This window comes from Pan paniscus, chromosome 19 (assembly GCF_029289425.2).
Source record: "Pan paniscus chromosome 19, NHGRI_mPanPan1-v2.0_pri, whole genome shotgun sequence".
NCBI lineage: Eukaryota > Metazoa > Chordata > Mammalia > Primates > Hominidae > Pan > Pan paniscus.
The window spans coordinates 17,389,489-17,415,989 of record NC_073268.2 but is presented as its reverse complement, the minus strand read 5'-3'; the positions used below and the strand labels follow the sequence as shown (position 1 = coordinate 17,415,989).

The window sequence follows — 26,501 nt, the reverse complement described above, 5'->3', positions numbered from 1 at the left end:
GGATATGCCATCCATTTCCTTCCCAGCACTATCTAAAAGTATATTTTAATTTCGTTGTTTATCTGTTGCCAGTTTTCCCCACTATAACGTAAGTTCCCTAATGCAGTGACCTTGACTGTCTTTTAGTATGCTCAGCTGAGAGAGCGCCTGACATATAGTAGACCTTCGATAAATATTTGTTGAACTAATGACATAGAGTTCACAGAGTTCCTGTGATGGCATCACTTAGCCTTTGAAGGGCAAAGCATCCAGAAACCTGGGAATGGCAGGGCCACAGAAGACTTCTAGCTCTTATCTGCTGGATGACTTCAGGCTAACTTCTCAACCTTGGATTAACTGATGGAATGGGAATAGGATTAGTGGATAGTCATTATTTACATGATGTTCTTTTTATGTGCTTACAAGATGCTAGGCCTGTAATAAGTTCTTTCATAGAGTAATAAACTTTATCAACACTATAAGGAAGGCACCATTTTAGTCCCATTTTACAGGAGGAAATGTGAACAGGCTAAGAACCTTGCCCAAAGTCATGCGGGCTAGCAAGCAGTCCTGACCTTCTGGATTTGTACCTCTAGCCTACATTGTGTGCCAGTGTTGTAAATGAGCTTATAGTTATCAATCAGAGAGAACCCTGGTTGAGATTTTGGAATTCAATAACAAAGCCATTTTGTCTTCATTCTACAATAAGTTCCATTATTAACCTTTGGCAACTGCCAGACTCTTAATTGAGTGTGTGTGTGTGAGATCAGTTTCTCTCCTAATTGGAGTTTGAATGTGTGTGTGATCAGCTTCCCTCCTAATTGGAGTTTGAACCAAACCATCTCCCTGCACTTCTGCTCCGTTTCTCTCTAAGCTGGAAGCTTTTGGGAACCAGGGCTGGGGGAGGGGTGGTGGTTGGTGCTCAGTGGCCAAAAAGGCCACTAGGCTGCTGAGTAAGCTCCACATCTGAATTACCCCAGCTCTGTCAGCTGATTGCATGCACAGCACAGGCAGGAGGCCTTCAAAGCCTGAGCTGTTCCCTCTCCCAGGTGCTCCTTGGCCACAGGTTACCAAGCTGAGCTGTCCTCAGTGTGAAATGTACCTTTTTGTCTGAAAGGAAAGTACATCTCAGCTTTGGCATATGGCATTAGCTCTGGATGCAGAGGGGCAGCCTGTCACCATTTCCGAAGGAAAGAGTTCACAAATGGCTCTGTGTGAATAAGCTCTTCATAGCGATGAGCAATGCCTGCTATGTTCTGGGCATTGCCCTTCAAAATATTTTAGTCTTTCGAGTATGACCTTGGACAAATTCTCCATCTCTTCTGATTCTCGATTTCCTCCTGTAAAACAGGGATCCCAATGAAAGATAATGCATACAAAGTTTTTAGCACAGGACCTTGAACTCACATCGATTAACCAATCAGCTACTACTGGCCAGGCGCGGTGTATGCCTGTAATCCCAGCACTTTGGGAGGCCGATGTGGGAGGATCGCCTAGAAGTTGGAGACCAGCCTGGGCAACATAGCAAGACCTTGTCTCTACAAATAATAAAAAACATTAGGCTGGGCGTGGTGGCTCACGCCTGTAATCCCAGCACTTTGGGAGGCTGAGGCAGGCGGATCACCTGAGGTCAGGAGTTTTGAGACCAGCCTGGTCAACATGGTGAAACCCCATCTCTACTACTAATAGAAAAATTAGCTGGGCATGGTGGTGCATGCCTGTAGTCCCAGCTACTCAGGAGGCTGAGGCAGAAAAATCGCTTGAACCTGGGAGGCAGAGGTTGCACTGAGCTGAGATCGCGCCACTGCACTCCAGCCCGGGCAACAAAGCAAGACTCTGTCTCACAAAACAAAAACAAACAAACAAAAAAAAACAGGCTGGGCGCAGTGGCTCACGCCTGTAATCCCATCACTTTGGGAGGCCGAGGCAGGCGGATCACCTGAGGTCAGGAGTTCAAGACCAGCCTGACCAACATGGTGAAACCCCGTCTCTACTAAAAATACAAAATTAGCTGGGCGTGATGGCACATGCCTATAATCCCAGCTACTCAGGAGGCCAAGGCAGGAGAATTCACTTGAACCTGGGAGGTGGAGGTTGCGGTGAGCTGAGATCGCGCCATTGTACTCCAGCCTGGACGACAAGAGCGAAACTCCATCTCAAAAACAAAAACAAAAAAACACATTAGCCAGGTGTGGTGGGAGGGTGAGGCAGGAGGATCACTTGGGCCCAGGCAATCAAGTCTGCAGTGAGATGTGATTGCGCTACTGCACTTACCAAACAACTGTTTACGTGCCAGGAGACACTGGGGATATAGCAGTGAATAAGCAAACAAAATCTTCCTGTGGAGCTCACATTCTGATGGATAAATAATCAATATTCAATAATTCAATATAACTTTTTTTTTTTTTTTTTGAGACGGAGTCTTGCTCTGTCACCCAGGCTGGAGTGCAGTGGCGCGATCTCGGCTCACTGCAAGCTCCGCCTCCCGGGTTCACGCCATTCTCCTGTCTCAGCCTCCTGAGTAGCTGGGACTACAGGCGCCCGCCACCACGCCCAGCTAAATTTTTGTATTTTTAGTAGAGACGGGGTTTCACCATGTTAGCCAGGATAGTCTCAATCTCCTGACCTCGTGATCCACCCGCTTCGGCCTCCCAAAGTGCTGGGATTACAGGCATAAGCCACCGCGCCTGACCTCAATATAACCTTTTAAAAATTCTGTTTGGGAGATAGCAGAAATGAACATGGCTGTGGAGAAAAATGAAGCACATATGGAATTATAAAAAACAAAAAACATCTGGGTGTGGTGGCTCATGCCTGTAATCCCAGCACTTTGGGAGGCCGAGGTGGCGGATCACCTGAGGTTGGGAGTTTGAGACCAGCCTGACCAACATGGAGAAACCCCATCTCTACTAAAAATACAAAATTAGCCAGGCATGGTGGCACATGCCTGTAATCCCAGCTACTCGGGAGACTGAGGCAGGAGAATTGCTTGAACCCGGGAGGTGGAGGCTGCGGTGAGCCGAGATGGTGCCATTGCACTCCAGCCAGGGCAACAAGAGTGAAACTCCGTCTCAAAAAAACAAACAAAAAAAACACTCTATTCCTTCCCAAACCCTACTAATTCAATTAGAGGCTCTGCATTACCTCCACAGGAATTTGGGGACGTGGTGAAGGAATGTCTTTCTACCACTGCCCTACCCTCCCATCTGATGGAACACCTGCAGCTGCAGTTGGAGTCCCAGGATGCTTGCATGGTGAATGGCCCACTTTCTAGGGTCTGGAACTGGAGGGCGAAGGTGGCACCTAGATCCTGCAGTCACATGGGGCTAATCAATTTTCCTGCCCGCCAGGGTTCCATTTGAGTCATCTGGGTTTTATTTTGATTCAGCCTCTTTAACTGGCTGCTAATGTCACCTCCTCCTACTCTTTTCAGGCAATAATGGGACAGGAAAGACAGCCTCCAGAGCAAGAGTCATGGGAGTGGGAGAGTCTCCCTGGTGGTTTCCAAGGAGGAAACACTGGCAGGGCCCGGCTCTGGGGGCCTGCATTTGCACTGTCTCTCCTACCTTAACGATTGGAGGTGGGTCCTCTGTTATCACACCTGTGAAGGCCATTTAGAAATGTTTTACAACTCATGCCTGACCACTGTCCACCACTTTCCCCACTCTCCTCCCACTGTGGCTCCTATCCCCTTCACCATATCCCCTATTATTGTCTCCACCATGATGAGCCCTGCCAATACCAGGGGCTCTTAAAAGGGATTCAGACCAGCTGGGCATGGTGTCTCAGCCTGTAATCTCAGCACTTTGGAATGCCGAGGCAGGCGGATCACGAGGTCAGGAGATCGAGACCCCGTCTCTACTAAAAATACAAAAAATTAGCTGGGTGTGGTGGCGGGCGCCTGTAGTCCCAGCTACTCGGGAGGCTGAGGCAGGAGAATGGCATGAACCTGGGAGGCGGAGCTTGCAGTGAGCGGAGACCACGCCACTGCACTCCAGCCTGGGTGACAGAGCGAGACTCCGTCTCATTAAAAAAATAAAATAAAAATAAAAAGGGTATTCAGACCAATGTTCAACTTTCTCAGATGAGGAAACAGGCCTAGAAAAGTGAAGTAGTCTTAAGTCACACTGCCTCATTTATTTATTCATTCAACAAAGAACATACTTTCTTACTCTTTTAAGATTTAGCTTAGCCAGGTGCGGTGGCTCATGCCTGTAATCACAGCACTTTGGGAGGCCGAGGCAGGTGGATGGCTTGAACCCAGGATTTTGAGAGCAGCCTGGGCTACATGGTGAAACCTTGTCTCTACAAAAAATACAAAAATTAGCCGGACATGTGGCATACGCCTGTAGTCCCAGCTGAGGCGCAAGCCACCACGCCTGGAGACTGAGGTGGGAGGATCACCTTAGCCCAGGAGGGCGAAGCTGCAGTGAGCCAAAATTGCACCACTGCACTCCAGCCTGGGCGCCAGAGAAAGACCCTGTCTTTTAAAAAAAAAAAAAATTGTAAGAGCTCATCAAGGAGACCTTCTCTGAATACTGTGAAGCAGATCCCATCCTCCCATTCTTCTCTAGTACTGCCCCTTGGTGTTTCTTTTTATCCTTTATCACAATTTCCTTCCTTCCTTCTTTCCTTCTTTCTTTTTTTTGAGATGGAGTTTCGCTCTTGTCACCCAGGCTGGAGTGCAATGGGGTCACCTCGGTTCACTGCAACCTCCACCTCCTGGGTTCAAGCAATTCTTCTGCCTCAGCCTCCCGAGTAGCTGGGATTACAGGGACCCACCGTCATGCCTGCCTAATTTTTGCATGTTTAGTAGAGACGGGTTTCACCATGTTGGTCAGGCTGGTCTCAAAGTCCTGACCTCAGGTGATCTGCCTGCCTCAGCCCCACAAAGTGCTGGGATTACAGGCATGAGCCACTGTGCCTGGCCCTTTATCACAATTTCTAGTGGTTTTACTTATTCATCTTTTTATTTTTCTGACTTCTCTACCATACTGCAAGCTCCAAGAGAGCAAGAGACATGTATACCTGTCAGAGACATGTTCAGCACTGTATTCTCAGCACCCAGCACATAATAGATGTTCAAGAAATCTTTGCCGAATAAATATACAACGAGCAGGTACCAACCCTCAGGGCACCTTAGAATACAAGGATGGATGGGATATAATCTCTGCTCTCAGAACTGCCTGGTATGAGCAGCAGAACTAGAAATGGAGAATGCAATGAGATCAGGTCCAGATTGGAGGAGGGGGAGGATTTTAGGGCACCTAAACCAGGCCTAATGGACTTTTGCCACCAACCACCTAGAACCAAGGATAGAACCATTTGGCTGCACCCTCCAGGTGACTCAATTAGGCCCTGAGCATCCAAGCAGCAGCAGGGGCTGATGACTCATCCCAGACAGTGTGTGCTTAGAGGGTCCTGGGACCCCTTTTTGCAGTGAGGGAGGGCTTGCCAGTTGGTCTTATGGGTCCTGTTTGTGGCCAAGTCCAAGGTCACCGAGGGTCCCAGAGACAACCCTACACCTCCTAGTCTAGCCTCCAATCTTTTGCCTGGTCCCTTGCTTCAGAAGAGATCTTGGGGAGTACTAGGGAAAGGAACATCTGCCTAGCCCTTGGGATTAGTGGGGTGACAGATGTCCCCACTGGTTTGCCTTCATATCTAGAGGGTAGATGGGTCATCCCACATGGTTCAGAGAAAGCTAGTGCCTCAGAGAACAAGTGGCTGACCTGCCTTCCTGTTCTGGACTACAAACGGGAGCCAGTGCTGGCAGGAAAGACTGAAAGGGAACCCAGCAGGAGGAGGAGGAAGGAAGCCACTGAGAATCCCCCCTTCTATGAAGAGAACGAGTCTAGAGCTCTGGCTGGCCCTCCTGGTAGAAGCTCACCTCTCAGTCCAATTTTCTCCCAGCAGTGAGGAAAGATGGCAGCTGCTGCTTTTCAAAGCTCAGAGAGAGCAAGAAACCTTTTCCTTCCATCCTCCCCCTCGGAGATTCCCACCCCCATCCCACCTCAGGAGCCAAAAAGGTAGGCTCAGGTTCCCAGCAGTCTTCGCAGCTAAGGCTGAATCTGCCAAAAGCCCCCGCCCAGCTTATCCCCTGCTTCCGGGCTTTGCCTCCCTGTCCACAGAGGATGCTCTTCAGCCAGAGTGCTCCAGGGTTCCCCTGATCATTCTCTACCTGCAGCTAGGCTGACCATGCCTCTGTCCCCATTATTTAATCCACCAGGCAATACTCAAAATGACATCGTTAACACTTCCTGAGCATTCGCAGGCTGCTGTATTTAGTTCTGATCCCCATTCTTCCTCCATGAGAGTGCTTAGGTGGGGCATGATCTCCAGCTTAGAAAGGTTAAGGTAACTTGCCCAAGGTCACACAGCAGGAAAGTAGCAAAAAACTTTTCTCTTGCCCAGCAGTTTAGCAGGTGCTCAAATAATCTTTGTGCACAGGGTGACATCTGTTGTTTCTTCATTTCCCTGACCTGTGGGTACTTGAGGGTGGCCGGGGAGTGGTGTGTGGGGAGGGGGATGGCTGTCCTTCTTCATGAATGAATCTTTGACCTCCTTAGTTTACTCTCACTTCCAAAGAAGTTACAGCTTTAACTCTAATCTCTCTGTACCCTATGTTCAATGTATTTATCGCAGCAATGCCCCTTTTACCAAGAGCAACGAAGAGCAGGTCTAATGATTTCCTTCTCAAAAGCGCAAAGACCAAAAAAAAAAAAAAAAAAAAAAAAAAAATCCAAATAAATAGCCCCACTTCCTCCCCAAATATACAGCCCATAACTAAACAACCAAAACAACCAAAGCATCAGCCGGGCCCCTGCACTGACCGCAGACGCCCCCAACACACGCCACCACGCCACACTGCGCCGGGAGGCGTCGGGGAGGGGGCGCCAGCGCGGGCCGCTGGCGCCGCAGGGAGCCGGTGGGCTCCGGGCGCGCTGCCAGGAAGGGCCGCACCGTGGGGGCCGCCGCCTCTCGCCACGTGGTGGTGGCAGCGGCGGGGTCCGGGGCGCCTTCCCAGCTGGAGAAACCTGGAGCAGCCGGGGAGGAGGCGGAGGAGGCGGCGGCGGCGGAGGAGGAGCGGGGCGGACGGGAGGGAGGGGGTTGGGGGGAGGGGTGGGGGGTGGGGAGAGACCCGGCGGCGGCGACAGGGCGAGGAGCAGAGCGCGGTACCAGGGGGGTGGGGGCACTGGTGCCCGTTTGGGGAGGGAGCAGGCGGAGGGGGTAAGCTGCGATTACAAGCAGGAACCGGCAGCAGCTGTGAGTCCCCGGCTGGGGCTAGGGCTGGGGGAGGGGAGCGGCGCCCGGGCCGGGCCCCAGGGGTCGCGGGGTAGGCAGGAGGAGGCGGCAGGAGGGCGGCTGGCAGCCGCACGGGATGGCTGGGAGGGAAGGGGTCCGGTGTCGGCCGCGCTCATCCCCTCGCGTCCCCCTCCGCCGCCGTTCCTCAGGCCGCGCCACTCCCGGAGCCCCTTCCCCGGCCCCCAGAGGGTGTCCGGGGGCCCAGGGCTCGGCCGGTTGTGGGGGAGGGGGCTGCGTGGTCTCGGCCCCCGAGAGGGGAGGGGCGACAATTTCTGTCGGCCGAGCGAAAGGGGTTTAAAGGGCGGCTCTTAAAGGGGCCGCAGGAGGGGCCCGGGCAGACAGAGGCACTCACCCCTTCCCCAGCCGCCTTCCATTGCGCTCACCCGGGCGCTGGGCCCAGAGAGGAATGCGGAGGAAGGAGGCATTTGTGGGGCGGCCTCGGGGGCAGAGCCCCGCCAGCGGGGTGGGCGCAGAGGGGCGGGCGGGGGTCTGGGGGGGTGTGGTAAGCGCTGGCGCCCGGAGCTGGGGGGAGGGGATGGCGTGGGAAGGAGAGGGTTAAAGGTGGGGCCGGCCCTACAAACGCGCGCACACACTCCTTACTCAGACCCAGTCACTCGCGTTTCCCTGGCACTTAGATGGGCCTGTGGGTGGCGGAGGGGGGGGGGGTGGATTGAATTGGAGCCTGCGCCGGAGCCCTTTGCACCCCAAGCTCCTGCAGCCCGACCTGGGGGCCCCGCTGTCTGAACTCACAGCTCCCTGCCGAGCCCCCTCTCCGGGGTGCACATAACGCTCCAGCGCGCGCACACACCTCGGACAGTCCCCTCGCGTCTCACGTGACACGCGGCCCGAACGTGCCACCCTGCCCACGCGCTCACGCACGCGTGCACACACCAGCCTCCTGGTCGCTGCCCCACTCCGTCCCGACGCCCCTGCGACCCCGAAGGCACTCATTGACTGACACACCTACACTCATTCACAGACGCACACTCCCCCCATACGCCAACCCCAGACACACATTCATAACCAGGCCCGAGAGAAGTACACACGCACCCCCTCACTGCCTACTCCTGCTTTCGGGAGCCTGAGTCATTCCTGTCCCCTCGTAGGGTTCCCCATTTCCCGGTGCGCGGGCACCCTGAGACGGCCTTGGGAATTCGTTCGCGTCCCCTTCCACCTGGGTCCCCTTCCCCAGTTTGCGCCCCGTAACACTCAGCCAAGGACTTCCTGTGGGTCCCAGGTCAGGGGCCAAGGGGTCCTGGACCGCTGCCACAGCCCCGGTGCGCCCGGGGGAGGCGCTTCCTTTTCCTGAACTCTGGGATCCTGCGGGAGGAAGCGGGGAAGTTGGGCGGGGGTGCAGCCGAGGGCGTGCCGACTGTGGAGGGGCCAACCCTCGCGCAGCTCTGGGCCTTCCTTGGGGAGGAGCTGGGGTGCCAGAGGCCTAGGCTGAGGAGCTTGGCGGCAAGGTATTTGGGGAAGTAAGGCCTGGGGTGGAGAAGCGCGGAGGAATGGGCCGGGCCCGGCTGGGAAGGCAGCCCTCTCCCATCCACAGGTCTCCCTGGGTTCTGGCAGGAGCCTGCCCCTGCTGCCGGCCTGGCTTACTTGTCCCTACTTGTCAACACCCTGGCAGCGGGGTCTTCACCTGGTTCCAGCCCCTTTTCCCCAAGGCGGCAGAGAGGATGGGGCTGAGGAGTCTGGGAAGGGGCCATGGGAGTCCCTGCTGAACTCGGGGCAGGAAGTTTCTGGGTTGCATCTTAGCCGGCCCCAGGGAGTGCAGAGCCAGGGAGAGGGGTACCAGGGACAAACCCTAGACAGACGGCCCTGTCCACGGTTACTCCTGCTCTCCTAGGAGGCCCCGTGTGGGCCGCGGCCCGGCCCTCACCATGGAGTCCATGTTCGAGGACGACATCAGCATCCTGACGCAGGAGGCCCTGGGGCCCAGTGAGGTGTGGCTGGACGGTCCCGGAGACCCCTCGCTTGGGGGCGACATGTGCTCCGCCTCCCACTTTGCCCTCATCACTGCTTACGGAGACATCAAGGAACGGCTGGGGGGCCTGGAGAGGGAGAACGCCACCCTCCGACGCCGCCTCAAAGTCTACGAGATCAAGGTCAGAACTTGGAGAGGAGGGCGCCTGATAGAGTGTATGGGATGGGGAGGGGGACTGGGAATCTGGTAGATACCAGGGATCCAAAAGAGGGGTCACCGTGCAGACTCTTGGGAACTTGAGGGTCTCCCATGAGAGACGTGGCTGTTCCGGATGCGAACTGTCTCCTGTTGGCTTCAGAAGGGCTGGATCTGGGATCTAAAACAGATCCGGTGGGTGGGAGATGGCTGCAGACCCATGGGAATTGGGATCCCACTAGCCAAGGAGAAGGAGGGTCAAAGGTCTGAGGCAGGTTGTGGGGTTAGGGGCACAGCCAGGCTGAGGCCTGGGCTGGGCACCCGGGAATCCACTCTCCTGAAGCCCCACCCCACCCGCAGTACCCACTGATCAGTGACTTTGGAGAGGAGCATGGCTTTTCTCTGTATGAAATCAAGGATGGCTCCCTGCTGGAGGTGGAGAAGGTCAGCCTGCAGCAACGGCTCAACCAGTTCCAGCATGAGGTGAGCCTACCAGGCTGGGCGCACCCCCCTGAGCATCTTGCTCCAGTCTGTTTCTGATACCCTTCCCTCCACACCCCCCAGCATCTGGCCTCTGCCCTTTGATTAGAGATGGCCAGGTCCTCCCTAAGCCCAGCTGCAGCTCCTCCTGCCCCTCCATAGGGTGCTGGGAGTGGGGGTGGGGAGGTGCAGGGAGCTCTCCAACTCCAAGTCCAGTGTGGGACTGACTCTGCGGTGGGGCCCTCTGGGCCTCATCCAGTTACAGAAGAACAAGGAGCAGGAAGAACAGCTTGGAGAGATGATCCAGGCCTACGAGAAACTCTGCGTGGAGAAGAGTGACTTGGAGACAGAGCTGAGGGAGATGGTGAGGCCTGGGGAGCCGGGGGTGCTTGAGGATGTGTAGCTGGTTGTGTGTGTGCATGTGTGCATTTAGTTCTGTGTGTGAGGATTCCAGCCTGTGACAGTGCAGTCCCATGTGTCACACATCACTTGTTTGTGCCCTGCTTGTGTCCATGTGTATCTGTGAGTGCCCGCCCATTTGCCCTTGTGAGGGAGACTGCATGTGCTATCCATGTTGCGGTGTCTGTGTGCATCCTGGCCATGCAGTGGCCCCGTGGGAACCTCTGTCTCTGTGTGTATGCCTGGCTCTCACGCTGGGGTGACCCTGTGCCTGTGAGCACTGCCCTGGCTCTCACGCTGGGGTGACCCTGTGCCTGTGAGCACTGCCCTTGGGAGGCTGTGAGGGTGAGGGCAGAGGTGACCAGGAGTGTGTGACTGCTAGGATGGGCCTGTGCTTGGGTGTGCTTCCGAGTCAGGGTATGGCTGTGCCGGTGAGCAGGTCAAAATCAAGAGACAGGCCAGGTATGGTGGCTCACGCCTATAATCCCAGCACTTTGGGAGGTTAAGGAGTTTGAGACCAGCCTGGGCAACATAGTGAAACCCCATCTCTACAAAAAATACAAAAAAGAAGTTAGCCAGGTGTGGTGGTGCACACCTGTGGTCCCAGCTACTCAGGAGGCTGAGGTGGGAGGATCGCTTTAGCCCAGGAGATCGAAGCTTTGGTGAGCCAAGATCAAGCCACTGCACTCCAGCCTGGGTGACATAGCCAGACCCTGTCTCCAAAAAAAAAAAAAAAAAAAAAAAAAAAAAAAAAAAAAAATCAGGAGACATGGTCTCAGCCAACCCTAAGCTATGACCTCAGTTAAGTCACTTAGCCTCCATCCCTCCTCTGAAAAGTGGGGCAAATATTAACACCCTCACCAGGTTGTGGTGAGGGTGATGGGGCATTCATGTATAGATGCTTTGCCTTCATAATCATAGATATTTATGTGGCACTTGGGGTGTGCCAGGCACTGTTCTTTTCACCTGGCATACACTAGCTCATTTTAATTCTCAAAACAACCCTAAGAGGTGAGTGTGGGACTGTTATCCCCATTTTATGGATCAGGTGGGTGAAGTCCAGAAGCTCTTGTCATGTGTGCAAATGGAAGTTCTGATGCTCCTGAGGGGGGTTGGCCTCCAAACAGGGGGCTGAGTGTTCTTTTAAGTCTCCCTGTGTGTTAATGACAGAGCAGGGGCATTAACTTGACCTCGCCAGGGGCAACAGCCCGCAACAGCTGCATTGCGGTGGCTGAGAGGAGACTTTGCACTCACAGCCACTTGGAGAGTGGGCTTGGGATGTGTGACCTGGGGCCTCTGCTGTAGTCTGGGGTGATGACTCTCCAGACATGGGGAAGTCCTGGGCCTGTGCAGACCCTCCCCTCTGTCTCTCTCTCCAGAGGGCCCTGGTGGAGACGCACCTGCGTCAGATCTGTGGTTTGGAGCAGCAGCTGCGGCAACAGCAAGGCCTCCGGGATGCAGCCTTCTCCAACCTGAGCCCACCGCCAGCCCCCGCCCCGCCCTGCACTGATTTAGACCTGCACTACCTGGCACTGAGAGGGGGATCTGGCTTGAGTCATGGTGAGATCTCAGTGACCCCGACTTACCTCCTAGTCCCCAACCCCCATTTCAACATTCCTAGACACCTCGCACTTACTTACCATCCCATTTGTAATATAATCTATTTCTCCATAATCATCCCATCCTCCCTTACCTGCTGTCCCCTCACCTCACCCACTGTTACCCTAATTTCTCCCCTTCTAACTCGGGCATTCCTGATCACCTCATTGCAATTCCTGTGCCTGCCAGCAGAGGGCGCCCCCACCCAGAGTCCCCCCGCCCCGTCTCTGGCTGTGACTAGGAGAGGCCCTTGCAGATGCTCTAGACTTGAGTCTGGCCAGTAAAGCCTTCAAGAGCCCATCTTATTTTTTTCCTGGCCTCCAGGAAAATTAGAAATGCGGCTCAGCCCATCTTTCCTCACTGCCCTTGTCGCAGTCATCCCTCCTTGGCTAGCTGTCCTGGCTTCTCTCTTGGAGTCCCTATGCTGCATCCTCCTGTTTCACTCTGGCTCTGGGAGCTGGAGGAGGCAGCTGAGCTCGCCTGACGTTGTCCTGTCCACCGACAGCAGGCTGGCCGGGCCCCACACCCAGTGTGAGTGACCTGGAGCGGCGGCGGCTAGAAGAGGCTTTGGAGGCCGCGCAGGGAGAGGCCCGGGGGGCTCAGCTCCGGGAGGAGCAGCTCCAGGCCGAGTGCGAGCGGCTGCAGGGGGAGCTGAAGCAGCTGCAGGAGACCCGGGCCCAGGTAAATGCAGGGGCCTGGAACAGCTTCTGGAGGTCCAGGGCTGGGCCTTCCCCACTGTGTGCAGACTGGCCCAGGGAACTGTAGACAAGGGCCCTGGCAGGGGTGAGCTTGGGCTCTGACCTCTTCATCTTCTTCCTTAGGATCTGGCCTCCAACCAGTCGGAGCGAGACATGGCGTGGGTGAAAAGAGTTGGGGATGATCAGTAAGTCACACTGGTAACCCTGGTCCCTCTAGGTTTGCCTTTCGTCCCTCCGTGATATTTGGGAGACCTCCCCTCCCAGCCCTCAGGGGTGTGGTGTCTGGGCTGCTGTTGCTCTGCGTGCATCCTTCATAGGAAGGAGGTGGGGTTCTTTTTTTTTTTTTTTGAGATGGAGTTTCGCTCTTGTTGCCCAGGCTGGAGTGCAATGGCGTGATCTTGGCTCACCGCAACCTCTGCCTCTCGGGTTCAAGCAATTCTCCTGCCTCAGCCTCCCGAGTAGCTGGGATTACAGGCATGCACCACCATGCCTAGCTAATTTTTTTTTTTTTTGAGACGGAGTGTTGCTCTGTCACCCAGGCTTGAGTGCAGTGGCGCAATCTCGGCTCACTGCAAGCTCCGCGTCCCGGTTCACGCCATTCTCCTGCCTCAGCCTCCTGAGTAGCTAGGACTACAGGCGCCCGCCACTACGCCTGGCTAATTTTTTTTTGTATTTTTAGTAGAGATGGGGTTTCACTGCGTTAGCCAGGATGGTCTCGATCTCCTGACCTTGTGATCTGCCCGCCTCGGCCTCCCAAAGTGCTGGGATTACAGGAGTGAGCCACTGCGCCCAGCCCTTTTTTTTTTTTTGTATTTTTAGTAGAGATGGGGTTTCTCCATGTTGGTCAGGCTGGTCTCGACTCCCGGGAGGTGGGGTTCTTGAGTGTTTGGGATCTGGGACATTCCCTTTGCTTTCCTCTGGGGCCCAAACCCATCTCTTCTGGAGATGCCAGGGCTAAGTGACACTTACTCGGCTGCTTTGTCGCTGTGTCCAGTGTAACGTCCCCTGCTGAGCTTTTGGGCCTCCGTAGGGCCCCATTTTCTATTCCAGTGACAAGGCCCAGCCAGTTGGGTTCACCCTCCCCTCCCTAGTGAGGAAGAGGGAGGTGGTGTTTCTCGGGATTTGTTGGGCCTTGTCTGCTGATCTCAGGAGAGAGAAGCCTGAGGCTTAGAGACAGGAGAGGTTTCCATGGGTTCACACAGCCGTGGGGTGGGGAGTTAGAATCTGCTCTGCTGGGGTACTCCCTTGGAATCCTACCAAGAAAGGGGCAGCAGAGAGCGGCAAGGGAGCTGTGTTGGTGGGGGGCCCAGTGCTGGGGCCTCCAGAGGGGCACTGGACAGCAAGGGAGGGGTGAGCAGCCACCCGGCAACAGTGGAACCTGGTGCCTTTCACATCCGCACTGAACTCACCCTCTCCCACTTTCTGAGAAATAGAGCTCAAACCTCTTTCCGCCTAAGTCCTCTCCCCTAAGATGAGCTGTGTGGCACAGACTCCCTACTCTAATTGGAGGAGAAGACTGAGGCCCAGAGAGGGGCAGGAACTAACCCTCCACCGCACAGCATACCCAGCTCCGGGGCTCCGGAGGTCTCCTGCCCAGGAGGCTTCTTCCTTATCTGCCTCCCAGCTTCTGGCCAACTGGGGATACCCCTCGCCTACCTCCCCACCTAAGAGTGAGGGCTTGGGTGGAGCTGTGATAGCTGGGGAGGTGGTGAGAACCCAGTTTGTGGGACTGGTGGGTGGGACCCCTCAGCTAGGCCTTTGTGGAGAGGGTCCACCCTAGCTTGTGGCTGGAGCTTGGGGCCCATCGTAGCCCATGTGCCCAGACCTGGAACACACAGACACACACAGACACACACACACACTCACACTCTCCAATCCTAGCTTGCCCCAGAAGTCATGATGTAGGGCCCTTCATGGGTCACTGAACCCAGTCCCCTCTTACCAGACCAGCAGTGAATCTCCCTGAATTCGTAGAACTCCAAGGGAGAACATTTTGGTGGGGCTGGAGTCTGGCTCTTCAGGTTTTGAATCCCAGGGGCCTTTCTTTACTGACTTGGACTCTACCTCTCTGGATCCAGTTTCCCTCACGGGCTCAGGGGCCAGTCATTGCTGAGAGATGGGAGAGGAAGGTGAGGCGGTGGGTAGAAGCAGAGAAGGGGCAGGGCTCCCAGGGGCCAAGGTTGTATTGTGTGAGTGAAAGGAAGCCCACCCTATAAGGGGCTAGGAGGCCGTATCATCCACGCTGCCCATTCTGGCAAGAGCAGCCCCTTCCCTCTCTCTCTCAAGGCTCCTGCCCTTCTCAGGCCCTTTGGCTGGAGGGAGCTGGCCTCTGCTTGGGGGCTGGCCCCACAGGCTTACTGGAGGCCACCTCCTGGCTCCTCCCCTCCTTCCCTGTGATTAGGCTCTGCCTCCAGCCTCCCAGATCTCTGCATCTGGAGCCAGCCAGGCTCTGCTGCCCAGCCACACGCTTCCTTTCAGGCCGAGCGAGCATCTCTGGACAGCCCTAGTTTGGCGAGCGTTAATTCTCAGAGGAAGTCCTCACTCCCCCGGTAGTTTTATTTTCTTATAAACTCAGCTCCTTTTGGTAATAGGCTGCTTCCCGAGTGCTCCCTCCCCTGTCCTTCCACCCAAGGAAGCCTCAGTCACTTGCTTTCAGCTCCTCTTCCCCCACTAGTGCCCCTCTTCCTTCTGTTTCCACCTGACTTTCCAGGCTGGTGGGAATTTTACAAGTAGGCTTTTCTGGGAGTGGAGTGAGTGTCGAGGCTGGATGACCCAGGTTTGGGGTGTGATTGGGGTGAGGAGGACCAGGATATGAAGGCTGAAGAGGGGTACACACAATTCCTGAGTCCAGCCCACTCTTAGGCGGGAGTCTTCTGTATGGTGAACTCTGTATGTATGTATGCCCACCTGTCTTGGTCTAGACACCTCCGGGGCAGCCAGTTTTATTGCGGGAGTCCTCAAGGTTAACCGTCCCCACCCCCATCTCTATTAATTCCCTTCCCTGGATCCTAGCCCCAGCCCCAGGGTTTCCCAGTTCCTTCCCTGCCAGCCCCTGGCCCACAAGTTCTGGCCATTAACGTTCCCACGAAAACAGACACCCAGACCAGACCGAGGCAGACTACTACCCTCCAGGTCTGACCCCCTGGGAAACCCATGGTTTGGTTTGCCCAGCTCCTGGGGACAGAGCCCAGGGAGACAAATTGCCCCAGAGGAAGAGCCACTGGGGGTCACGCAGAGGCCAAAGGCAGTGATGAGGGAGGCGGTGGGAGCAGAGCCCACCCTGCTCCTGAGGATGCACAGGGAGGTAAAGACCCTGACCCTTGGGGGGTTCCCAGCCCAGGTGGAAGGCGCAGCACCCACAACCCCCTTCTCTCTGGGCCCAGCTCCCCAGCCTGGGGTTCCAGAGTGGGGCCTTTTGGAGGGTATGGCCGTGCTGAGGGGGAGGGGAAATGGGGGGGGGGACTTCTTGAAGGGGATGAGGGCTCCGAAGGGACAGGGGGTCTGTGAGGGGAATAAGGGCCCGGGAAGGGAGGGTAGGCTCATCTGTGCGGGGTCCATCTGGGAGAAGATGGGGACTCAGTATGGGCGATGAGGAAAAAACTATAGGCCTTTCTTTCTTCCCAACGTTGGGGGCTCAGCGCTGCAGCCCGGGCCCTTTTCCGCACCACCTCCCCCCCCACCCCTCTCTCCACCCACAAGCCTCTGCGTGGGCTGCGGTTAGTGGTGGGAAGAAGTGTGAACTCGAGAGAGAGGATGGAAACTCTGCACGGAGGTCAAGGGCAGCGTGGGGTGGGTCAGGACGGAAGTCGGAGACCCCCGCATACCCTGAGCGTAGCCTCATGCCCCAGAACCAGCAGGCCCAGGGCCTCCCCCTTCACGCTTCTCACCCTCCCTACTTCCTTTCTTTCAAGTCTCCTTCGGCCAGGGCATCCGCGCTGCACTCACAGGAGTTAACCCCTGAGCACTTGTAGCCTCGGGGGCTCCCAGAGGCTAGGTGGGTCTGAGGGATGCGTGGGCTTTCAGCCCCAGTCCTTGGTGCTTTGCCTGCCAGCAGGGTGGGGAGCAGCTCGTGCCAGCGCCCCCTCCCTCGATGGGAAACGCCCATCTTCCCTCCTTAAACCAAAGCCACTAGGCTGCTGTCTCCAAAAAAAGGCTCAAAACAAGTTTCCCCCTTTCTCCACCTGTCTGCTAGGCACTCCCCTGAATTTTTTTTTTTTTTTTTTTTGTCCATGCCAGACACTATGCGAGGTGATTTACCTACAAAATCTCATTTCATTCTCACAAATGTGATGTAGGTATTGTCCCCCTTTTACAGATGAGCAAACTGAGGTGCAGGGAAGTGAAGTAATCTGAGAGTTCAGTAAGAAGTTCAGTGCAGATGCCAAGAGGGTCCTGAGCAGATGGGGTGATGGCACCTCTGCAGTGTGTTTCTGGTTCAGGTTCTTCTTCAGGTAGAAAGCCCTTATATGAGGGGCGACCGTGTGATTTGTTGACCAGACTGGATTACTTCTGAAAGTGAAAGGGGGCACTATTAATAATTATGCTGGGGCAACTAGTGTGAACTGGGACAGTCCTAGGCAAACTGGGATCTCTGGGCACCCCACCTATGTGGGAACCCTGGTTTCCAGGCCTACCCCTGAGCTGCTCCAATCAGCTTCATCTGGGAAGCTTTCTAGACCCGGGTTGTCAGCTCTGGTGGATTCGTGGCAGGGGCTGCCATGAAGAGCCAGGCTCTGGGGACCCCACCAGTCATAGCTGGTCGAGGAGAGAGAAGGGGCTCAAGGCGCCCGAAAGGAAGTGGTGGAGCACTGGGTTGTTGCAAAGCAACTTCCTCCTCCCCGCCGGCCCGCAACCTCAAGTCCGCTCCACGGCCCGGTGCCTGTGGTCCCCTCCCCGAGGGTCGGGCGGGAAGACTGATGCTGGGTGTGCCTGTGGGTGGTGGAAAGTTTGGTCCCTAAATTATCCCACAGGGGTGAGGTGGCTGGGGCAGCTGGGGGCAGCTTCGAGCAAGGATGGAAGGGCCCTGGAAGGTTGGATTTCTGTTTTCCTCCCAATTCTGAATCAGACGATGATTCTGACCACATGGACAGCTCTAAACCTAACCCTAATCCTAACCCTTTTACTGCTCCCGTCCCTGACTCTAACCCTATCCCTGATCCTGACCTTCAGCTCTGTCCACAATCTTGGCCACGTGCTACATCAACCCCACTCCTAGTCTGACCCTGGCTCCTTTAATCCTGTCCTCAAGGCAGTCCCCAGCTTTATTGTTTCCAGAAAAGTGTGTGAGATCCGTGAATTATTCGTGGAAAGACTGAATGAAAGGATACGAAGGGTGGAATATTTGCAGCCCAGGGGGCCCTCCTTCCTGCCAGCTCTGCCATTTGCTCTCTGGCTCCTCCGAAGTTGCCAGCTTGGCAGGCTGAGGTGCCAAGAACCTGTGTTTGAATCTGCTGTGTGCCACTGCCACTCTGTGACCTTGAGCCAGCCTCTTAATCGCTCTGATTTTTCACTTCCACATGTGTCTAGCACCTTCCTATCACCCCCAGGGAAGGGGTGGTGATTCTCAGGGCTTCCAGGCCACTGCCAAGGTCCCCAGCCCCCTCCTCCTCTTCGTCTTTCCCTTCTGTTGCTGCCTTGCCTTTCCTCTCCCCTCCTTCCCGCTTCTTTGGGGGACGTTATAGCATGATGGTCAGTAGCCTGGACTTTGGAGTCTAGGGGGCAGAGCTCCCATCCCAGCAACTCCATTGCTAGTAGGCTTTATGATTTTGGTCAAGTAACTTAACCTCTGTAAGCCTCAGTTTTCTCATCTATAAAATGAAGGTAACAGTGGCAATGCCGTACGGTTGTTGTGGAGATGAATAAAGCTCTCAGCAGAGTGCCTGGCCCCGGGGTGAGCACTCAAACAGATCATCCGATTCTTTTCTCTCTGGGTGCCTCCCAGGTTTTGAAAGACTCAGAACTTTCTCCTGTCATGTAAGCAATAAAGCAGCATCCAAATGCAGCCATCTGCTGCCACTTACCTGACCCATTCTTCCCAAGCAGTCATGATGGTGAAAAAGCGCTCAGGTGTGGGCCAGGAAGCCAGGAAATGGAATGTGTATTTCGGTGCACGTGTGCAACTCTTGGTTGTGTTGTGAAGTTGAGATTTTTTTTTCCACTGAATTGGCAGTGTTTTCAGTGAGTCATTCAGGTCGTTAGCATCTTCAGCGGCCCAGGCCTGTGCATCTTGAGATGGAGACACCCAATGAAGGGGGAGGTCCCAAAAGGCCATGGGGCATCAGGAGGAGGTCAAGTCAATCACCTTGCCGGGGACTTAGCAGTCTTTGTGAGGGTTGCCTGAAGTTCTGGGTGGACAGAACCCACCTGCCTCAGGCCCCAGGTGGCAGAGCTGGGAGAGGGGCTGGGCATTGTGGGCCAGGGCTTCTTCCTTCCATTTTCAGCCACCCTGTCTGTTTCACTGTGAGAAGGATGCCAGGGGCTGGGTGGTAGAAACTGGGGTAGCTCCTGACAAGGGGAGGGAGGCAAGCAGGGGAGTGACAGGGACCTGGGAACTGAGTGTGGCAGGTGAAATCTCTGAGGCGGGGTGTGAAGACGACGACCTGTATCTGTCACCTGAGATACAGCAGTGAAAGTGGATGGTGAGAGACGCTTTGGCTATGTGGACAGAGGACCACACTCTGTCTGTGCCCTGCCCAGAGCCCTCTCCTTCCCCTGCTGCCAAGGAGATAGCACGATCCTGCACTCCAAAAACCGCCAGTCTGATGGGGGACACACAGCTCCTGCCCACAGATGTCCTCAGTCTGAAGGGGAAGCCTTCCCTTGGGGAGTCCCCAATTTGACGTGGGACACACTTGGACCTCCCAGTCTGATGGGGGAGATGCCATTTCTTCCCACAGACCCATGAGCTGAGGGTGAGGGGGCACAGGACACATTTAACAAAAACAAGGGCTGAGATGTGATGGGATGGAGGCTGCAGGGTCTCAGCAGCAGCTTCTGGGACTCCTTCCTCTCTGCCTGCCCAGCCCTGCTCACCATCAGATGGGTGGCGAGGACTCCCTCCCTAAGAAGAGGGCTGTCTCCCAGAGACCTGGCCCATTTGCAGTAATTTGGCTTTGGCCCAAGTGGGTTAAAAATAGTCTTGTGGGAGGGGCAGTTTCTGCCCCAGGATTAGTAAGAGACAGCCAGTGAGCGACAGCAGGGAGCCTAGTCATTATCTACCCTCTCCACCTCTCTTTTCCTGCCCTCTGAAGCCCTAACCTCACGACTTCCCCTCCTCTCCTTTAGGGTTAGACTTAGACACACACACACACACACACGCACACACACCCCTACGCTCATTCACGCCTTTCCTCATTCATCAGCCTGGCCTCACACCTGTCTTCACACTCTCCCATCCACATGTCCATCACTATGGGATGGGGACAGGGCCCTCCAGGCTTAAGAACTTGAGCCCCGTTGTCCTGGGACAAGACCTCCCCTGGGAAGAGATCTGTGTGGAGTGACACCTGGTATTTTCTCCCAGCTCCATCTTCCACTAAGTTCCCCGAGTCCCTTCTGGAGCTGGAGGTGGGGAGAGCCAAAGAAACCTAAATCTCTGCCTTCAGGGAGATTCAAGGCTCTGTCCACACTCAGAACAGTGATGAAGGCAGGGCCCAAGGGCATGGCAGAGCTTCCCATGAGGTCAGGGAGGGCTCCTGGGGCCGTGCAGGCCACAGTGGGAGAAAGCAGAGAGCAGTGGAGTGATGACCTTCCATGGTTCTGGGTTGCAAGTGACCTAGAGATAAAGGAAGTGGGTGAGGTTCCTTGCCAAGTCTGTTCCAGCTCCATGAGGGTGGGTGCCCAAGATGCCTGAACAGGAAGCAGGGAGGAAGAAAGGGAAGGAGAAAGAAAAATGGAGGGAGAGGCTCAAATGCATTATCCACTTACTGAACATCTGCTGGGTTCCAGGCCCTGGACAAGGTGGTGGGAATATAAATACAATGACGTAATCCTCACCATCAAGAAACTCCCCATAAAGTTCTAGAACAAGACAGCCTTTGAGAAGTGCCTGGTGTGACTGGCACTCGCTGCAAGTGTGCAGTGTACAGCAGCTGTTCACAAAGATCTCAGTATTAAGGCCCTGGTGGAGTTGTACAGCAAGGAGGTCCTGGGAGGGGCAAAGGTGAAAAGAGCCCAGAGGCAGCTTTGAGGTCGAGCCAGGTGCAGTGGACATGGAATTGGGCTGGCTTGGGGTTAAGTTGATCAGTTAGCACCTCCACCAGCCAGGAAACCATCTTCACTTATGGAACGAGCTATTCCATGCGGCAGGGTCCCCAGCCTTTTCAAAGGTGAGGACTCTTCATGGATCCCACTCCCAGTACACAGATTATAACACTTTTAGTATGCATTGCTTGAGAAAATTCACAGTGACAGAAGCTACTATAAATTCAGTACAGCTTTTTGATGAATCCGTGCTTTAATTCATCATCACAGCTTTTGCACAGATTAGAAAAACATTCACACATACCTGTATGAGCTGTGTTCAGGCCACGGACAGTGCCTGATGCAGGGATTCAGGGAGCCCTTGGAATCTCTCTGCTCCCTGTCCCTGCACTTAGGCTGGGAACCACTGCCCTAGCCCAGGGAATGGGTCTCAGGATGCAGAGGGAGTCTCCCTGGAAGAGGTGGCTTTTGAGCTGGACCTTAAAGGTAGGGAGGATTTCTGCAGTTGGGGTAGGAGGGCCCTGCGGGTGGGAGGGAGCATGGTGGGGCCAGATGCTGGGGTAGAGCCAGTTCTTCCTCCACAGCTGGGACGGTAGACCCACTGCCCTTCTCGTCTTCCCCACTGCCCTCTGACTTCAGGGTGAATTTGGCGCTGGCCTACACCGAGCTGACGGAGGAGCTGGGCCGGCTTCGGGAGTTGAGTTCCCTACAGGGGAGAATCTTGAGGACTCTGTTGCAGGAGCAGGCCCGGAGTGGCGGTGAGATGGGGCAGGGCAGGGGGAGGCAGCCGCGGGACCCGGGAAGGAGCGGGTAGCCATGGCAACCATCTTGGTCATGGGGACCACCCTTTATTTCCTTTCCTGTGGCCTGGAGTTGGTGGGCATGGGTCCGGGCAAGCCCCTGGCGCTCCAGTTCTGAGGTCTTCTCTCTGCACCTTTGTCCCCCCACCCCGTCCCGGTTTCTCTTCCAGGCCAGAGGCACTCGCCGCTGTCACAACGCCACTCCCCGGCCCCCCAGTGCCCCTCCCCCTCCCCGCCTGCCCGAGCGGCTCCCCCGTGCCCCCCGTGCCAGTCCCCCGTCCCCCAGCGCCGCTCTCCCGTGCCCCCGTGCCCCTCGCCGCAGCAGCGCCGCTCTCCGGCCTCACCCTCCTGCCCGTCGCCCGTCCCGCAGCGCCGCTCGCCGGTGCCGCCGCCGTGCCAGTCCCCCAGCCCGCAGCGCCGTTCCCCGGTGCCCCCCAGCTGCCCGGCCCCGCAGCCCCGGCCACCGCCGCCGCCCCCGCCGGGCGAGAGGACGCTGGCCGAGCGCGCCTACGCCAAGCCGCCCAGCCACCACGTGAAGGCCGGCTTCCAGGGCCGCCGCAGCTACTCTGAGCTGGCGGAGGGCGCGGCCTACGCGGGCGCCTCCCCGCCCTGGCTGCAGGCCGAAGCGGCCACTCTCCCCAAGCCCCGGGCCTACGGCAGCGAGCTCTACGGCCCCGGCAGGCCCCTCAGCCCGCGGCGCGCCTTCGAGGGCATCCGGCTGCGCTTCGAGAAGCAGCCGTCGGAGGAGGACGAGTGGGCTGTGCCCACCAGCCCGCCCAGCCCGGAGGTGGGCACCATCCGCTGCGCCTCCTTCTGCGCGGGCTTCCCCATCCCCGAGTCGCCCGCCGCCACCGCCTACGCCCACGCCGAGCACGCGCAGTCCTGGCCGTCCATCAACGTGAGTGGGGCGCCCGCGTTCCGCCCACCCCGGACCGGGCCTTGAGATTGAGACCCCAGCGCCTCACGCTCCATTGAGGGCCTTGCCCCCTTCGGGTGTCAGCGCACAAACTATTCACCCTCCTTGGACCCCGGGCCACAGTCTAGGTCCTTTCACCTCCCTTTCCCGTGGTCTTCTGTCACCAGAAATTGGGGCCTGCCCCATTAAGATTTCGTTCATTTCCTTGGATAAGGATATGGATTTTGGAGTGAGTGACAGTTCTGCCTTTGATTCCAAACTCCACCGCTTAATAGCTGTGGGACCTTGTGCAAGTTACTTATCCTCTCTGATCCTCAATATTCTCATCTGCAAAATGGGGACAATGATTATAGTATCTGACTACCTTACAGGGTTCTTAAGAAGCAGGCAGTGAGCCTAAAGTGGTCAGCACAGTGCCTGGCTCAAGCATCTGCTATTATATTGGCTGTGGTGATGGTGGCTACTGACCCATAGCAGGCCACCAGCCAACACAGGAACAGGACTGTTTATCCAGCTCCCTTCTTCAGGCCTCAGAGCCCTTGCCCTTTTCTGTCTGTCCTGAAAGACAGAAGCCTATCTCAGGGCTCAATCATTTCACTGAAATAATGAGTTCCCTGAATGTCAGAGCCACCCATTGTAACCTGGAAAGACCAAAATATACTCCAAAGCCAGACAGAAAATTATTTTGGGGTTGTACCTTGTTTAGGATCGTACATTGCTTTGAGTTATCCAGGAGCTGTGTCTTAGTCACTCTGGGGGCATGTCTGGGTCTTGGCTTCTCTCATTACCACAGATGCCCTGGCAAGCTTAGCAGTGACTCTCTCATACCTGCCTCCTGGGGACCCTGTCCCTGGGCAGGGGGGTGGACACTGAGCTGGTGTGGGGGAGGACGGTGCTGAAGAAAGGGTGGCTGGACCCCTCCTGCATGCCACAGCCCTCCCTGCCCTGGGTCCTGGGACAGGGCAGGCTGGGATGTGGGGACCATGGGTAGGGGCTGGGGACCATAAGTGACTTCCTTCTCTCTCGACAGTTGCTGATGGAGACGGTGGGCTCCGACATCCGCAGCTGCCCCCTCTGCCAGCTGGGTTTCCCTGTCGGGTACCCGGATGATGCCCTCATCAAACACATTGACTCCCACCTGGAGAACAGCAAGATCTAGGGCACCAGCCCCACCCACTGGCTGTTTCTCCGTCCTCTCCTATCACCCCCAAACACTCACTTTGAATGCTGCATGAATCTCGTGGGGGGTCCCTGCCCTTGCGACCCCCAGATACCTCCACTTGCTACCGAGTCAACGTGTGGGCCATCTTCCCTGTTCCAGGCACCACTCAGCTCTGGCTCTTCCTGGGAGGTCAGCCGAGGCTCCCCCCATGCTCCTGGTTTCTGCTTAGGAGGTGGGGACTTGGGCTGGGATGGGGACGGCATACCCCTCCCAGGCCTCTCCCTCTGCCTTTCTGTTCTTAAACAGGGTTGGATCCAAGAAGGTGTCCAGTGCTTGGGCCTGGGGTGGGGGGAAGGTGTTAGAGGACTCCAGGAGCTCCTGCACCCCTCCCCAAATGTCCATCTTTCTCAGACGGGGCTCTGTCTGGGGAGCACCCACAGGCTGTCTTTGGGGTACCAGAGCCTGCTCTGTGCACTGACCCCAGTTCCTCCATCCTGTGGCCAGCCTAGGGCTCATGGCATGGGCCCCCACTGGGGGAGGGAGGCATCTTGTTTCTTGTGGTTCCCTGCAGGCCAGTCCTGTCCTCCTTTCCCTGTTCTGCCCACTCTGGGGAATAGGGAGGGGAGGGGAGGAGAGGAGAGGAGAGGGAGGATCCTGGAGGACTGGGAAGATCTAGCCTAAAGAGGCTTCTCTGAGGGCCAGGGCCCTACAGCATGCCCCTATGGCCAGGGGACTGTCTGCCAGCCTCCCAGGCCCATGCCCTCCTGGCGCCCCTGGCACTGAGGCACAGATCGTCAAGGCAGATGACCCCTCAACCCTTCTTCCACTGGAGCCCCTGACACCACAGGTGCCCTGGAGCCCTTGTGTGACTCAGCCTCTGTTAGCTGGGTGGGTGTCATCAGCCCCTGCCTCCCAGGCCAGAACCTGAGAACGGGCCCAGGGTGCTGTGGAGATCAACTTCAAAAGAGCTAACCCCTTCCCACACTCCACCCACCCACCTACATTTCCTCTGTGAAATCTACCTCAGAGTTGTACCCTCAGAAGGACGGGTAAGCAGGAGGCCAGGGGGTCCCCAGGGCTGAGGTGGGGAGCCTTCTACGGCGAAAGCCTGCCACCCCACAATGAATCCACCCTGCTCCACTGCGCGCCTCTCCCAGGTCTCAGCTCCGGGTGGGGAGCAGTGGCCGCTACCGACAGCGCATGTCCTGCTCTTATCCAACTCTTCCAGGCCCCACCTCCCTGCACCCCTCCCCTCTATAGAGCAGGGGAGTGAAGGGGTATGTCAGGCGGGGAAGGGGCCAAGGACACATCATTGTACCCTGAGCGTCCCCAGGGAGCGGAAATGGGGAAGGGGGCCTGGAGAGGGGAGGCAGGGGCCCCTGTGCTCTCTGAACAAGTTGAAAGTCCAAATAAAACTTACCTGTTCCATCTGTGCTCAATCTCTGCCCTCTGTGGCTGGGGGCAGGGCGGGGGAACGGGTAGAGCCCTTGGTAGCAGGAGGTCTTGGAAAGTGTGTCTCAAGGGACTGTGACCATGGGAGGTAGACACTGGGCCAGTAGGGGATGCATGGGGCACCCACATTCAGAGCGGTTCTGGAGGTGCAGACGTGTAAGTGGTTGCAGATGACTTGTGGCGCGGCAGTCATTAGAACAGATAGATACAAAGCAGTCACCCAGCCCTGAGCAGGCCTCTTGAATTTCCCACCCAGTAGGTCTGGCCAGTCGAGGTTCTAAAGCCTTGGGGTTTATCAGTAACAGTTATGTATTCATCAAATGATTTCTGCTTGTCAGGAACCAGGCTGGGGCCTCAAAGAGGAAGAACATCCGTGTTCCATGTCCTCACGGGTCTAAGAACAGGGGAGGGGCTGGGTTCCAGGCTCAGCAGCTGCCTCGGAAGTCCCACAGCCTGAAAAGTCAGAGCTGGGTCATGAACCCATGACTTCTGCCCCAGCCGGGGCTGTGCCCTGTGTCTGCAAAAAGTGCTTCAGTGACTTGTTCATCAACTGGGTGCCTTTCTCTTCCATGTGGCCATTTTTGGTCAATGGTTCACTTAAAAACAAAAAGGGGACAAAGGCAATTGCTCATTGAAGGTGTCAGGTTCAGCTCTAGACCCAGGGCAAATGTGCCTTCCCATTCAGTGCCAAAGTCCAGACCCCCATGGGAAGACTTCCCAGCTGCCCTGGGTTCTCTGTTGCAGTTAACAACTATGCTGCCCTCTCAAAGTTCATCCAAGCTCAGTTGCGCCTGCAGCCAAGTCCTGAGTGCCAGGAGAAGTTTGACCAGCCTTCCCTATGTGACATGGGTTCACAGCCCTGGGAAAGAAGGTTCTGGAACCTTTGGCACATGGGTGCCCGTGTAGTGCCCCCTGCTATTTCTCCACCTCCATGGAGGAAGGCAGCACCCGAGTTTCTGGACCTGGGTGCCATTTGGATCTTTGGAAGCACTTAGGAGATGTGCATGAATGAATAAGGGTGGTTTAGGGACACATGAGGCAAAGAGAAATCCTGCTGTTGAGAAAAGGCACAAAGGATGGCTGGGAATGAGAGCATAGAGGCAGGGGGATGACCCAGGTAACCATTGCTGGTCCTTGAGTATGTCTGAAGGTGGGAGGGAACCCAGGTGTCCTGCAACCTGGACATTCCCCTGTCACCAGGGTGAGGGGGAGTGTGGGGACACAGGGCGCAGGTTCTGGCAGCTTGTCTCCTTGATTTCTAGGGACCTGGGAGACGGCTCAGGTGCAGGGCGGAAAGTTGCTGGGGGCTGGGAGGGAAGGCTGGGAAGGAGAGAAAGCTAGCGTGCCCCAGCCTTTCCTCTAATCCTCCCTCTCACCCCTGCCACCAAAAGGA

The 26,501-nt window shown here is 56.2% G+C and overlaps 1 protein-coding gene across 6 annotated transcripts; it reads left to right on the top strand.

Annotated features, from left to right (window-relative positions):
• The first annotated feature begins 7,102 nt into the window (after nucleotides 1-7,102).
• Nucleotides 7,103-25,095, top strand: TBKBP1 (TBK1 binding protein 1). 6 transcript variants are annotated; one of them, XM_034941541.4, is made up of 10 exons: nucleotides 7,103-7,242; nucleotides 9,128-9,386; nucleotides 9,761-9,883; nucleotides 10,140-10,244; nucleotides 11,659-11,839; nucleotides 12,384-12,559; nucleotides 12,700-12,761; nucleotides 21,418-21,536; nucleotides 21,749-22,476; nucleotides 23,525-25,095. In XM_034941541.4, exons 2-10 carry the CDS (start codon nucleotides 9,162-9,164, stop codon nucleotides 23,651-23,653), a joined length of 1,848 nt encoding a protein of 615 aa, XP_034797432.1. In that variant the 5' UTR covers nucleotides 7,103-7,242; nucleotides 9,128-9,161; the 3' UTR covers nucleotides 23,654-25,095. The 6 variants fall into 6 exon arrangements, with proteins under 6 accessions (XP_034797432.1, XP_034797434.1, XP_034797435.1 ...); XM_034941543.4 differs by having other exon boundaries at nucleotides 7,109-7,151; XM_034941544.4 differs by lacking the exon at nucleotides 7,103-7,242 and adding an exon at nucleotides 7,323-7,744.
• The last annotated feature ends 1,406 nt before the right edge of the window (nucleotides 25,096-26,501 follow it).